Source organism: Galeopterus variegatus, unplaced genomic scaffold (genome assembly GCF_000696425.1).
Source record: "Galeopterus variegatus unplaced genomic scaffold, G_variegatus-3.0.2 Scaffold3882, whole genome shotgun sequence".
In the NCBI taxonomy this organism is placed as follows: Eukaryota; Metazoa; Chordata; class Mammalia; order Dermoptera; family Cynocephalidae; genus Galeopterus; species Galeopterus variegatus.
In genome coordinates, this window is record NW_007729993.1 from 150,949 (window position 1) to 167,063 (window position 16,115).

A 16,115-nucleotide genomic window follows, 5' to 3' on the forward strand; every position below is an offset into this window, starting at 1 on the left:
TCTTTTTTCGTGACCGGCAATGGATCGCAACCCTCAGTGTCGCGCCCGTACCGGACCGGGACTGGCAACGGGATCGCAACCCTTGGTGTTGCGCCCGCACCTCCCTTAGCCAGTGAGCGGGAACCGGTCTGTATGTGGGATCCGAACCCTCGGCAGGAGCGCCGCCGCACTCCCAAGCGGCGCACTGTAGCAGTGCGCCACCAGGCCGGCCCCTTATTCTGATCTTTGATGTTATGTGAAATTCTAATGAAATTTTTCTGGCTTTCCAGTCAGTAGCAGGTAATAAATCTGTAGTTCCATTTCTATGATTTAGAAATCCAAAATGCTCTGAAAACCAAACATTTTCTTATCCCTTTTAGGGGCAAAACATGATCTGAGCTGGTATAAGGCTATTGATGTTCTTTATTTACCCCCCTCTTAGTGTGAATATACATTTTTCTACAGAAATATAAACGTGTTTATTATGGGGAGTATTGCCTCAGACCTCAGTGTGATGTAACATGTCATATATGCATTGTATTACCTTTCTAAAATCCAAAATATTATGAATTTTGAAATGTATCTGGCCCCAAGGATTTTAGATAAGGGATTGTAGACTCGTACAGTCAGATACAGTAACTATAATACAAAGGAGGACTAAGAAGATTAATCCTGTAACTCAGACATAGCAATGTAAGGCCTTTTAGTGTGGAGCAGTGCTTCTCAAACTTGAATAATGTATGGGTCCCTTTTGAGGAAAAATAATTATAAATCTTATTTTGAGAATTGCCATCTTTAGTTCCTGAAGTACTTTTGTATAAAATGTCTCTCACTTTTCAAAAATAAGAGAAATAGCACATGTTCTCACTTATTGGTGGGAGCTAAAAATAAATAAATAAAGTCACACACACACACACACACACACACACACACACAAAACCGAGGGTGGGGAGAAGACATAACAATTACAATTCCTTGAAGTTGACACGACAAGCATACAGAAAGGACATTGTTGGGGGGGAGGGAGGAGAGGGAGGAAGGAGGGTGGTTTTTCGGTAATTGGCCACAATAATCAACCACATTGTATATTGACAAAATAAAATAAAATAAAAATGGTAAAATACATTTTTATATTGTTACTGAAATGAAAGCACGAAATGAAAATTTGTAACACTTGTGACCCCCCAGAATGTATCCATGGGACACACTGATTGAGAAACACTGATAAAGTGGCAAATAGTCCCATATACTTGAGTACTCCCTATAAACATTATGCTTTATCAAGATTTTGTTTATAATGATGAGCCTGAATCATAATTAACAAGTTAAAATATGTTTTCTGTATTTAAAGAGTATGATTTTCTTAAAGGGATAGGAAGAAGCTCCTCTTTTTAAAAAAAATGTACCCAGGGGCCGGCCCGGTGGCGCACTTGGTAGAGTGCGGCGCTTGGGAGTGTGGTGGAGCTCCCGCCGAGGGTTCGGATCCCATATAGAGACCGGTCCGCTCACTGGTTGAGCACAGTGCGGGTGCGACACCGAGGGTTGCGATCCCATTACTGGTTACGAAAAAAAGACAAAAAGGAAAAAAAAAATGTGCCCAGAGTTTTTAATATTTACCTTCTACCTCCAGGGTTGTGTCGTCTTCCACTTGGGAATCACTATCATAATGAGCAACTCTTTTTTTTTTTTTTAAAGATGACTGGTAAGGGGATCTTAACCCTTGACTTGGTGTTGTCAGCACCACGCTCACCAGTGAGCTAACCGGCCATCCCTATATGGGATCCGAACCCGTGGCCTTGGTGTTCTCAGCACCACACTCTCCCGAGTGAGCCACGGGACGGCCCCATAATGAGCAACTCTTATTAGCAGGAATATGTCTAATTTCTCAAGTGTGCAGAGGCAGAAAAAAACTTAATAACTGATGCACTAAAATAAAGGATAATGTAGTTTACTGACATTGCCATCAGAAACTAATGTAAACATCTATTTCTAGCAGCATGGTGAACTTAACTACCTGGACCAGCCTTTCTGCTGAAAACCTAAAATGCTGGATAAAATAAAATCTTAAATACATCAGTGCTCTGGCACAAAAGTAAAGAATACATAGGCTAAACGCTGATTGGAAACCCACTGAGGTAAGCTGAGTTCTGAAGCTGGTTATTGCCTTGAGAGTATTTGCCAAATGAGGTGAGCTTCTATTTTCATTGCCTTGTGGTGTCAGGGATCAGGAAACAAAGCCCAGCCCCAGTCAGGTGGAATATCTAGCAGGTATAGTCTGCCCCCTTAGTTTGGGGCCTCATGAGTTGTACCTTCTAAATGTAAGAGTGATCTAGAAATTCTTTCCCTTCGTGTCCCAGGGACTACAAAGAAAATTGTCTTTCTAGAATATCGCTGCAAATGGAAAAATAAAAATCTTACTGAAAATTTACTGCCACAAACCAGCCCTCACACTTGTTTGCAGCATGAGTTCACACTGAACCCCAAACAATTTAGAATGATCCTGGACTGTTAATACTCCTAGGGGACTGATAGAACCTAACACAATTGTCATTATCAAAGAATTCCCATTGTTAAAGTTCTAATAAAAATGAGTGGCTTATAATAAAAATTACAAAACATCCAAGGAAACGGCACAATAGAATCAGTGGAATCATATCTGCAAATAGTTCCCATTTTGGAATTACCAGGTATAAAATATAAAATAAGTACATTTGATATGTTCAATAATGCGATGGTTAATTCCAGGTGCCAACTTGATTAGATTAAGGAATACCAAGAAACCTGGTAAAGCTATCTTTTTAGTTGTGTACATGATGGTGTTTCCAGGAGAGATTAACATGAAACTGAGTGGACTGGGTAGAAAATATTGCCCTCCATATGGGCAGGAACCACCCAATCCTCTGGGACCCCGGAGAGAACAAAAATGGAGGAAAAAGGCGAATTTATCTCTCTCTCTCCACTGGATAGATTCTGCTTTCCTGTCTGTGGACATCAGAGCTGGAGACTCTTCAGCTTTTGGGTTCTGGGATTTACACCAATGGCCCCATCAGTTTCCCTAATTCTGAGGCCTTTGGACTTGGACTGAGCTATTGGCATCCAGCTTGCCGCCAGCTTATCATGGGACTCTTTAGCCTTTACAATCACATTAGCCAATTTCCCTAATAAATCACCTCTTATATATTTATATACATATTCTATTGGTTCTGTCTCTCTGGAGAACCCTGATTAATACAAATAAGGGGCTTAAAAATGAGGAAAAGAGCAAACAGTTTGAAAAAGAATCAGGAATTCTAGAAATGAAAATAGTAATTGAAATTAAAGGATAAAAGCAAATAGACTCTTGAAGAAAAATTAACATCTGAAGAAATCTAGAATGCAATGCAGAGAGATAAGAAAAAGGAAAATATAAAAGAGGTTAATAAAGGGAAAAATTTTAAGAGAAAAAACAGGTTACTTCAAAGGAATATCAGGTTTTAATAATAATAACGGATGTAGAAGACCATCAAGTGACACACTAAGTGAAAATAGTGGTCAATCTAGAATTCTATAGCTAGCAAAAAATGTCTTTCAAGAACAAGGGCATAATAAAGACATGCCCAGATAAATAAAATCTGAAAGTTTCCCAGCAGATCACTTTTTATGTAGAAGGAAAATGATCATAGGTAAAAAGTCTGAGATTCAAGAAGAAAGTGATTAAAGAGAGTGGCAAATATGTGGGTAAATTAGTAAAAATTGACTGTATAAGCAACAATAATAAGCATCTTGTGTGATTAAAAAAAAAGAAAAAACTAGAGTACCAGTTAATATTTTATTAACCGGGAAGAGGTGATGAGGTGATTGGAACTAGCATTCAAAAGATCATTTTTGTTGTTGTTCAGGAGAATAATAAAGATAACTTTAGATTTTAATAAGTATCAAAAAAAAAAATTTTTTTTTTTAAAGATGACCGGTAAGGGGATCTTAACCCTTGACTTGGTGTTGTCAGCACCACGCTCAGCCAGTGAGCAAACCGGCCATCCCTATATGGGATCCGAACCCGTGGCCTTGGTGTTACCAGCACCGCACTCTCCCGAGTGAGCCACGGGCCGGCCCTAAGTATCAAAAATTTTAAGGTCACACTTTAATGATAGAAATACATATATAACTTCCACACTAGTATATGACAAAAAATGGAATGAGGGAAAAAAAAAAGTAATCTCAAAGAAGGTGAGAAAAGGAGAAAAATTAACATGGAAAGAGTGGGATACCAAATAAGATGGTGGAAGTAAATCCAAATATATGCATGCTGTATCTTTTAAAATGTTCAGCATATAGGTTTAGGAGAGAGCCTACAAGGAAACAAAGAAAAGAAATTTTGAAAGTAAAATTATGGAAAAAGATACATCAGGCAAATATTAATGGGAAGAAAGCTAGTATTACTATGTGTATATCATTTGAAATAGAATTTAAGGGGGCGACCTGTGGCTCACTCCGGGAGAGTGCGGTGCTGGTAACACCAAGGCCACGGGTTCGGATCCTATATAGGGATGGCCGGTTGGCTCACTGGCTGAGCATGGTGCTGACAACACCAAGCCAAGGGTTGAGATCCCCTTACCAGCCATCTTTAAAAAAAAAAAAAAAATAGAATTTAAGACAAATGGAATTACTAGAGATAAAAAGCATTGTTACTAATGGTTAATGGCTCATTTTGCCAGGATTATGAAACCAATAATCATAGCAGTGAAATAAAGCAGAATCACAGATCTACAAGGGAAATTTGACAAATTGCGCCATATAGTGAGAAATTGTATCTTCCTCAGTATTTGATAAAGGAAGCAGACAAAAAAAAAAAGTAGGAATATATAAAATTTAAACACTGTAATTAACAGGCTTGATCCAGTGGACATGTATTTCATCCAGATACCATAGAAATACCAACTGAATCATGAAAATCAACCACATACTGGACCATCAAACAGGTTTCAATAGATTTCAGAGTACTGATATCCTATAGACCACCATTATGATACCAACTCAGTTGTTAGAAATCAGTAAAAAAATAAAAAATCACATGGAAATTAAGAAAAATTCTTCTAAATAAACTTATGGATGAAAGAATAAATGTTGACGGAGGTTGGTCTGCTGTTTGAGAGGAGATGTTAGGTCATCGCTCAGGTTCGCTTGTGGCAAACACAAAACTGGGATGGTCCAGGTAAAGGCATTGCATTCTTGGCATACCCAGTGAGAATATGCAGGGACACTAAGGACCATTGGCAGATTGGTTCCCCAACAGTAAGGATGAAATTTTTAATAAACGGAACAATGGTGTATCCATATGTAAAAAATGGAATTGGATTAAAAAATACATTTTGGCGAATTGAGGACTTAAATATGAAAGGCAAAACTATAAAACCAACTGTACACCATAAAGGAAAGGGTTAATAAATTGCACCATATGAAAGTTAAGAAGTTTTTCATTGACAATTAACAAAGACTGAAAAGACCAGCCTTCTACTGGGGAAAGATATTTGCATCACATATAAAGATTAGTATCCAAATATTACAGATCATTAAGAAAAATACAATCCTGTAGAAAAATGGGCACAAGATTTTTATAGGCACTTCCTAGAAGAGAAAACCTAAGTAGAGCATATGTATATATGAATGAAAGGAAGTTCAGTCCCATTGCTAATCTGGGAAATGCAAGTTAAAAGCACAAGGAGATACCATTTCATGATCATATTGACAAAAAAATAATTTTGGTACATGGAGCAATTGGAATGTATGTACATTCATGGTTAGTATAAATTGATTCAACAGTTTTTGGAAAGCAGTTTGTCATTTTCAGTTAAAGCTGAAGAGAACAGTAAATTCTCTGTGACCCAATAATTCTACTCTGTGACATATATTCTACTTTTAGATGTATACCCAAGAAAAATTTTTGAACTTGTGTTCCAGGTGATATGAACAAGGATGTCCATAACAGTACTACTTGTAATAGCCCCAAACATAAATAAATGTCCCTTAAGAAATTGTTGAATATTCATAAAGTGGAATACAAGTCTCTGTAAAAATTAATTACTGTTGCAATAATGTTAATGAATTTGGTGGGGGAAAAAACGAACTCCAGAATGTATTTTGTATAATTCAATTTTAATGATGTTTGAAAAAACATAAAAGGCTAAATAATGTTTAGGCACCCTAACATATGGGAAGACTATAAAGAAAAAGCTTTTTGTTTACTCAGTCTTTAATGCAATCAATTAAAATGTGGAAAAATAAAACAAGTCAAAAAACCTGTGTTTTTAAAACCCAAGTTTAGTGTTTAGTAGTTTCCTTAATTAATTTGGGCAAAAAGGCTATCAGTGTAAGGTATCTAATTCTCTGTAATGTAGCATGTTATGTTTTAGGTAATACTGAAAATTCTATGGTTTAGATTTTATGCTCTTATTTAGTCTCTGTATAGCACTCCTCTCAGACCAGTTTTAATACCAATGTAAGCAAAAGTGATCTTTTGGGAAATGATCAGAGAATTCTAGTATGTAATTTTATTTCTCTTGTCCTAGAGTAGAATGTCACTATAGTGTTGATCATAATATGCAGATATGCAGATTTCTCTTAACCACCTTGGGAGATGCATAAGATGCACAGCTATGAAAAAAATGGTGCATTTAGATCCGAAGCCCTCTTTTCACGATACCACCATGGCAGTGCACAGTGAAGCTCTAGGTTTCAGCTTGATTGTACTGGGTTTATTTGAACTTTCCACTTTTAAAATTCCCCTTGTGGTAAGAAACTCTGTTCCTTTCTAAGATGTAGAAGATTTGAAGTCTTAACACAAGTGTGTATTTTGCTAAATTGTCTAGTACATTTGTCTACTTTTTTTGGTAGCAACATCTTTGCTTTTAGAAGTTGGTTTATTAGTGTTTGTATTAAGTATTTGGGTTAAACTAAGTATACTCCTAAAAAATTGGAGTGTATTTTTCAAATCCTGCATCATATTCTCTTGGCCCTAAATATTTATTTTGAGTGATATTTATTATGTGTAACAATTATATGTGGTTTGTTGAAGTATTCTTAAAAGATTAACAAAAGGAAGTATTACATCAGTAGTCCAGGTTTTCTTTTAGTTCTTTATACATTTTGCTTTGTGAAGAAAACTTAGTTTTACCAGGCATTATTATTAATGTGCTCTTACTGAATGGTTTCAGTTCATTTTAAGACATCATTTCTCAAAACTAAAATTTGTCAAATAAATAAAATTAAAAGTTTTCTTGACTTTGTTGTGAAATATGTCGGCCTATTTGTAGTAATGTTACATGTTATATATACCTGAAAACACTAAAAGTGTACACAGCTGATGGGTCAACTCACCCAAAACATGCAGCTTTATAACTAGAATGCTAACAAAAATAAATCTTAATGAGAATACTAGAATATTTTAAAACATATATTAAATTTGTCACAAAGAAATACTATAATCAATCTAGGATTAAAAAAAGGCGATGACGGGTGTGCAAGGAAGGGTTGAAGCTACAGGGTTATGGAGGCCAGGGTAAAATACACAAAGATGTGGAGAGAAGAGCTTATTAAGCACTTCCAAGAAAGAGCATGTGGCCAAGCTGTGCCAAGAGTAAGAACATGGGTTGAATGAGAATTGTGTACAGTACTGTATTTTCAGCAGCTTGCTTCTTTCCACTGTGTTAGCCTATTTTGGGTTCAGCTGTTGTTCTTTGGTAGTGCAGAAACACAGGCTGGGAAAAATCATGCACAAACCAATGTGGTTATTACATTATGCTAAAATCATTCCTCTATGTACCCATAAGCAAATTCATATTAGTGAAAAGCTTTGTAGCAGAATAGGTTGTACTAGAATGTAACTAATGGCTTCTCTTTTTAACTTGAGTTCTCTAAGTCCATGACCTTTTTGTGATTTGATTTTTTGTGAAATGGAAATACTATAACTGCAAATAATCCAGCACAGCTTTTGCTCCTCTGAGTTTATTTTTTAAATTTTAAACTATAAAAACAATAAACACATAAAAGAAAAACTGGAAAATAAAACAGCAAAGAAAAAAATGACCAAGTTAATACTATAATACAAACCACCATTAGCTTTTTGTTGTATATTTTCTACTTTTTTACCAGTTTTAATATGCTTTTTAATTTATTTTACAGTCTTCAAGACGGTCATTTTTTTTTTTTTTTTTTTTTTTAAAGATGGCAGGTAAGGGGATCTTAACCCTTGACTTGGTGTTGTCAGCACCATGCTCTCCGAAGTGAGCTAACCGGCCATGCCTATATAGGGATCTGAACCCATGGCCTTGGTGTTATCAGCACCACACACTCCCAAGTGAGCCACGGGCAGGCCCAAGACAGTCATTTTTAATGACTGCTCAATATTACATTGAATAGATGTTCTTTAGTTTACTTTACCATTTCTCTATTATAAGGTATGTAAATTTATAGTTTTTCATTATCTTTAGTAATTCTTGGGTGAACATGTGAAAGAGAAAAAGGAAGAGAGGGAAGAAGTGGGAGGGAGGGGGAGAGGAATGTATTTTTCCCTATGTAGGATTATTTAACCAAAGTGACTCGTGGAATTATTGGGTCAGAGATTATGAAATTTTTGATGATTCTTAATACGTGTTGCCAGTTAGCTTTTCAAAATGGCCCTAGGTCCTTGCCCAAAATTGTATATTAGTGTCTATATATTTTTTAAACAATTGCTAATTTGAACAAAAATAGATTATTTTTATTACTAATATTTGTGTTTCCTATACACCAGGCATTGTGCTAAGTACATATAATTAATATCACCTTTTTGTTTTGTTTATTGATTATTAGTGAAGTTGAATATTTCCTAATGTTTGTTTGCTATTTGTATTTACTCAATTTGTTAGAAAAGATTATTTGCCTTTTTATTCATTGTGGTGAACTTAGTGTTTTAACTGTACAGTGTTCTAAAGTGTTCTAAAAGGATAGTTTAGAAAACAGCTTTTTTCTCCTTGAAAATACAGTGATAGTTAAACCCCTACTAAAAGAATGTCAGCCTTTCAGTGTCTGAACTTAATTTTTAAACCTTGCTTGGATCCATGCTTTGCGTAACTCTTTGGCGTATTTGCTGTCATGATATTGCTTTGCATCTTAAAAAAACAGAATTTTATTATAAACTTTGTAAGTCAAAGGAATAACATATTTACAACCATCTAAATTAGTTTTTGATGAGAATCATTAGTTATTAATGTTATTAATCATTAGTTATTTTCATTAGTTATTAAGAGATTGATATTTGAGTGTTTGTTACATTAATAAGACTCATTACTTCTTTTTTTAAGTAGTATTACAAAAAATGTAAGTTCCTTAAGAGATTGAGTGTAACTTTAACCGACAAAAAACTAGGATATTGAACTCATCCTGGTTTATAATCTTGGCCTCTACTTTTTATTAGGCAAATGGCTTACTTCACTTCTATTTCCTTATTCATAATAATGAATTTCAGTTTTCTCTTACCATTTAGTATGTTTCCTACCATTAATGATTAATTTCCAAGATAAAATAACTCTTAAAGGCAGTTAGATATCATTTGGTACAGAGTAGATGTATATATATTCATATATAAGTTCATTTCAGTCTGAAATAATTGGGCTGGCTGGTTTGCTCAGTTGCTTAGCGTATGGCCTTGTAACACCAAGATCTAAGGGTTTGGTTCCCCATACCAGCCAGCCGCCAAAAAAATAAAATAATTATGATTTGAGTTCCTGCTCATACCCAACATTACAATAAGATTTGTTAGGAATACAAAAGTAAAAGACTCTTACTCCTCATGGAATTCACAGTTGTAGAGAAAGGACATACATAGAACTAAGTAGTAGTTGAGAATAAATAGCAGTGAAGCATTTTAAAGCCCGTTGTATACTCTCTAATGCAGTAAACTCTCATTAAGTGTTAGCCACTGCTATTTGGTACGTTCTAATTTCTATATGTAATTGAATGGAGATTTAGGTGAAAAGGCAGAAGAACATTAGAAATTAATTGTTCCCTTTAATTGAACAGTGGGGGTACTAAAGAGTGATTTGTTATAAAAGGAAGCAAGACTGTTCAACCAATGAACTTTCATTCATCACATTTTTAAGTCTCTGTGGGTAGAAAGACTTTGGTAAAATGAATAATTTGGTCAGTTACATAGGACAAGATGTCAGCTCTGATATACATTGTGTGCACATATGTGTGAATGTTTATGTATGAGTGGTTTTCATAATTGAAATAGAAACCAAGTTTGTTATAGTTTGGTCTTTTCCTTTTTATAGTGTCTTGGTGTTTCAAGTTATAGGTATATGTGAGAGAGAAGTGGAGATTTAAAATAAATAGGATTCGAGTCATTGGTATTCATAGGTGATGTATATGTACTGTTACCAGGATATATTGTGATTAGAATTTTGGGTCTGAAGTCAGTTTGCCTGGGTTTAAATTCTGACGTTTCCACTTACTAGCCATGCATTCTTAAACAGGATGCTTAACCTTTCTGAGTCATTTTCTTCATCTATAAAATTGGGTTAATACTACTCTCTACGTTATAAGGTTTAATTAATGGTTAGTTGAGATATATAAGCACATTGGCTGGCCCCCAATATATTAGATGATGTTATTGCTAATTGAGTGCTTTGAGACTACATCTAGTAATAGCTACCAGAATCCAGACAGATTGTTCTACATCTAAAATTGACCAGTATTTTTTTTTTTGGCAGCTGGCTGGTACAAGAATCCAAACCATTGATTTTGGTGTTATCAGCACCACCCTCTCCCAAGTAAGTCACTGGCTAGCCCCTACTTCCCATAATTCTTGAAGTAACTAGCCAGTGATGTCCTAAGCATAATAACACAGTGGAGGTATTTCCTTATATTTCAGTTACATAAGCTTACATAGATTGAATACGATAATGGAAGGTTTTTCATTGAATTCAGAAATGAGATATCTTTATGAACCATTGAAAACAAATAGCACATTAGTTATCACTTTCTTCTCTGGTCAGTTATTCTCCCATGAAAAATATTTTGAATTGAATCATATTTAAAAAGCAAAACAAAAATCATTTGAGAAAATAGAAATAAAAAAGGATAGTTTAGAAACAGCTTTTTTTCTCTCTTTGAAAATAGTGACAGTTCAAGCCTTACTAAGAGAATGTCAGCCTTGAAATGTCAGTACTTGATGAGATGATATAGAATGGAGAGTTAAAAATACTGGAATTTACAAAAGAAATAGTAAGTTTACTATTAGTAAATTTGATGTAGATGATAATGCATTTAGTGAATAAGAAATGTTATCTTGTCAAACTCATAAAAGTAAAGAGTAGAATGGTGGTTATCAGATGCTGGGTTGGGTGGAAGGGGAGGTGGACTGGGAAAGGGGAGATGTTAGTTAAAGGGTACAAAGTTTCAGTAACAGGAGGAATATGTTCTAGTGATCTATTGCACAGCATGGTGAATATAGTTAAATAATGTATTATATATTTCAAAATTGCTAAGAGTAGATTTTAAATGTTTTCACCACAAGAAGAAATAAGTTATTTGAGTTGATGGATACATTAATTAGCCTGATTTAATCATTATATAATATATGCATGTATCATATCACATTATAAATATATACAAGTATTAGTCAATTTAAAAAATAATAAATTAAAAAGAAGTGTTATCTTTTTTAGTATGATATTCTATAAAAGATTAGAAGTCATTTATCTCTTTAAATATTTCAGATTTGAGGAAAGGGTTTATTTGGAATTATTATTTAAACTATTTCAAACTTGATTATTTTCAGGATTGAGCCATATGTGTGACTATTATAGTAAAATCATAGATCCTTAAGATACGTAGATTATAACATCATAATTCAAAGAAATAGTCTATTCATTTTTAAAAATAACAGCCACCACTTACTAGGTGTTACTGTGGACTGTGTACTTTATTGCGTATTTAAAATACATTATATAATTTTATTAATATCATTCATATGGTGCTATAAAGGTGCATTTTATTTACAGCCATTTCAAATAAACAAGTTCTGTTTCTTGTATTATAATGATTAGTATCTTTGATATATAATTATTGTGCTTAAATATTATGTGAGATAATTGATTGCAAAGTTTCTCTGATTTGGGAATTCATTTGTTTGTTTGTTTAATAAATAAATAAATAAATAAATAAATGGTGACTGGTAAGGGGATCTTAACCCTTGCCTTGGTGTCATCACACCACACTCTCCCAAGTGAGCCACAGGCTGGCCCTTGATTTGGGGATATTTAAATATGTATTTTCTTTTTCTCACAGGTTAAGAGTTTTAAATATTACATTGATTGATAATTATTTCTTTTGTTGCAGAATTAAAAGAGTAAATGGGTCCAGTAATTGGAATGACTCCAAATAAGAGAGCTGAAACCCCAGGAGCTGAAAAGGTTGCAGGATTAAGCCAGATTTACAAAATGGGAAGCTTGCCTGAAGCTGTTGATGCTGCCAGACCAAAGGCCACTCTAGTGGACAGTGAGTCAGCAGATGATGAACTCACAAACTTGAATTGGCTTCATGAAAGTACTAATCTTCTAACAAACTTCAGCCTCGGAAGTGAGGGTCTTCCAACTGTAAGTCCATTATATGACATAGAGGGAGATGATGTGCCATCTTTTGAACCGTCTTGCTACCAGAACCCAGAAAAAAAACCAGCGACTTCAAAGCCCCCATACTCCTTTAGTCTTCTCATTTATATGGCTATTGAACACTCTCCAAATAAATGTTTGCCTGTCAAAGAAATTTATAGCTGGATTCTGGACCGCTTCCCATATTTTGCTACTGCACCAACAGGCTGGAAGAATTCTGTTCGACATAATCTGTCTCTGAATAAATGTTTTCAGAAAGTGGAAAGAAGCCATGGCAAGGTCAGTGTTTATGAAACATTGCTATATTTGGTGAAGTGGGGGAACCAACTTGGAGCCCTTAAAATATGAGGAAATAGAGACGAAAAATAGTTGAGTTAGATTACTTCACCTTGAACTTAATTATGTTAGTTCATCATTTCCTTTCACTTGAGATGTTTTAAAATTTCTTAGGTATTGATATAAATCTAGCAGAATTATGTTTGGACTACTGTAGGTACATAGACTAGTCTTTTTAATGTTCCAGTTTTCTATTCTTAGTTTCTGTAGTGTTCATATAACTATTTTAGTGTATGATTCTTATTCAGTACGACAGTCTCTCCCTTATAAAGTGTAACCATTTACATTAATGTAATTGATATGGTTGGGTTTAAATCTCTTATTTGCCATTTGTTTTTCATTTGTTCTATCTTTTTCCCACTTTTCCTGCCTTGGGTTGAGTGTGTTTTTTTTTTTTTTTTTTTTTTTGGGTGGTTGGCCAGTGTGGGGATCCAAACATTTGGCCTTGATGTTTACAACACTGCGTTCTAACCAGCTGAGCTAACTGGCCAGTACTGGGTTGAGTATTTTTTGAAGATTCAATTTTATCTCTGCCATTGGTTTATCAGTTATTCCTATGTTTTAGTTTTTTTAGTGGTTGCTATATGATTTTCAGCATGCATCTTTAATTTATCATTATCTTCAAATAATATTATACCATTTTACTTATTAACTGGCTCTTTATAAAAAAGTTGTTTGTGTCCTGATGCCCTATTTGGATCAATTTCTTTTGCCTGGAGAAGTTTTATTTAACATTTCTCTTAGTTCAGATCTGTTGCCAATGATTTTTTATTTTTTAACCTTTTTGTGATGGAGTGGGTATAGAATTCTAGGTTGACAGTTTTTTCATTCAGTACTTGAAAGATGTTGCTCTGTTGACTTCCATAGTTTCTGATAAGAGCTCCTCTGTCATCTTTGATCCTCTGTAAAGTTTTTTTTTTCTTTAGTGTCTTCTAGATTTTCTCTTTATTGTTGCTTTTTAGCAGTTTGACTATGGTGGGCCTGGGTATGTTTTTTTCTTTATTTGTAGGTGTGTTTTTCTTTATTTTTATCTCGCTTTGGTTTCTTAGAGGTTCTTGAATATATGGTTTATTGTCTTTCATTAAATATAGGAAATTTTTGCTCATTATCTCTTTAAATATTCATTCTGCTTCATTCCCCTATTTTCAGGACTTTAAGTAAAAATATATTAAACTGTTTGCTGTTGTCTTGCATCTTGGTTACTCTTCCCTTCCCTCCACTCTTTTCTCCTTGTTTAGTTTGGATAATTTCTATTGATCTTTCCTCTTTTTGTTCTGCTGATAAGACTGATGAAGGCTTTTACATATTTTCCATTTCTAGTAATTTCATTTGCGTGCCTTTTTAAAAATAGTTTTCATCTTTCTGCTAAAATTCCCTACTAGATCCATAAAAATATTAATCATAATCATAATGTCTGATTGTTTCAGTATCTGGTCCATCACTGCAACTGGTTTTGGGTGTGTTTCCTAATTTTGGATTGAATGTCAGACATTGTTTATAAAAGAATGGCAGAGACTGAGGGAAATAATATTTCTGCCCAGAAGTAGACATGCCTCTACTTCTGTCACATTGTTAGTGTGAACAGGTATTGGTCAGACTAGTTACTAATTGAGCAGAGTTTGGGTTTTGCAGCTCCCATAGTTGTCTTCAGTACACCACCGTCTTGAGATTGCCACAGAGATGGACTGCCGATTCTTAGTGCTTATTGTGAGGCCTGGAGTATCAGATGATTTTTCTCAGCAATCCCGCTATACCTTCATCTTTCAGCTTGTGCCACATTAGGGCGTGAGAGAGAGGTAGGAGATCTCTATGCACTCTTGTCTCTCCCCACAGCGGTAGATTGCTATTTCTTGTTACTTGGTGCCAGGCTCGTGGAGGGGGCAGGTGTGGGTTTCTTGGTTCTTCTCCTCCAGCTTTAGTCTTAAACAGGCTCTGTATGCCTTTGGCTCAGGAGTGAGGCTTTCCCTGCCTCCCCTAGGAGTAGATAGTTCCTTTATCTACTCAGTGTAGAGTCTAGAGCTGCACTCTTTAATACCCAGTTATCCAAGTGTAGCTGTGACTGGCATATTGAAGAGCACAGATACAGGATATTTCTGTCATTGTAGAAAGTCTATTGGACAGCACCGTTCTAGAGTTCAGGCCAGTTTCCTGTTCATTCCCATCATGGTAGGTAAACTCATATCATCAGGAGGTTTGGGGCACAAGTAACTGACCACTCCTGTTTTCAGTGGCAGCAGATCTCTGTATCACTGGAGGATCTGAGCATTGCAAATTTCCTGCCCTTCTCCTAGTGGCACATGGTACATGCCTAATGTCAGTGAAGTGTGGGGATAGCTGGGTTTTGAACTTCTCTCCCAGCAACAATCATTCTTTGCCTGGGACTAGAGTGGGGAAGATATTTTGCCTCTTCCTCAGTGGCAGACAACTTTTGTTTTGTAATGGAGGCAGGTTTGTGCCTGTCCCACAACAGCACCTGATCTCCACCTTGTGCTCATTCATGGCCCGTAACATGGATGAGCTTTGTCTAATATCCTTGCTTCATCCCCAAACCTTTCCAGGTTCTGCACACCTATCTTCATCTATAAAGGTTTCTGTCTCTCTTAGATCTCCTGTCCTGTGTACAGTCTTCCTCAGGAGCACCACATGGAGGTCTAGGGAAAACGAGCTGGCTAGTGGGTGTAGACTCCTTCTATCTGGGAGCAGCAGAGATTCTGAACTGTCATGCTAGCTCACATTTGACTTTTAAGAATTTGCTAAAATTTGAGTAATTTTTTTCCTTACCTTCTTTTATGATTGCCACTTCCGTGCTCTGCCAGAGGTGAAACAGTTCATATGTTACGTCTCTCTTCACAAGACCCTGTCACACTTTAGAATTCAGTTTACTCAGTTGCCATGCAGCCATTACCTCTTTAATGGGCTCATAGAAAATTATGATTTCATAGCATTTTCTTTTCTTGTTAGGGTAAGAGTAATGTTCTTTTGTGGTTTTTTATATCCCAATTGGTAGCAGAATTCTGTTCTTATTTAGAATGAAAGTTGAAAGAGCAAATAATTATATTTTTTAAGTGACTGAGGGATTTTCTAGGTGAGTGCTGTTCAAATTTGAATGTACATACCTATCTCCTGGAATCTTATTAAAATGCAGATTCTGATTCAGCAAATCTAGGGTGG

The 16,115-nt window shown here is 35.3% G+C and overlaps 1 protein-coding gene across 2 annotated transcripts in view; it reads left to right on the forward strand.

Moving 5' to 3' along the window:
- FOXN2 (forkhead box N2) overlaps positions 1 to 16,115 on the forward strand; it is a 65,309-nt gene that overhangs the window by 20,595 nt on the left and 28,599 nt on the right. Inside the window, exons 1-2 of one of the 2 annotated variants that reach the window (XM_008586214.1) lie at positions 2,016 to 2,114; positions 12,337 to 12,887. In XM_008586214.1, coding sequence (XP_008584436.1) covers positions 12,351 to 12,887 — 537 coding nt within the window. In that variant the 5' untranslated portion in view covers positions 2,016 to 2,114; positions 12,337 to 12,350. Of the gene's footprint in view, positions 1 to 2,015; positions 2,115 to 12,336; positions 12,888 to 16,115 lie in introns of those variants that run through there. The other variant, XM_008586215.1, reaches the window with a different exon arrangement.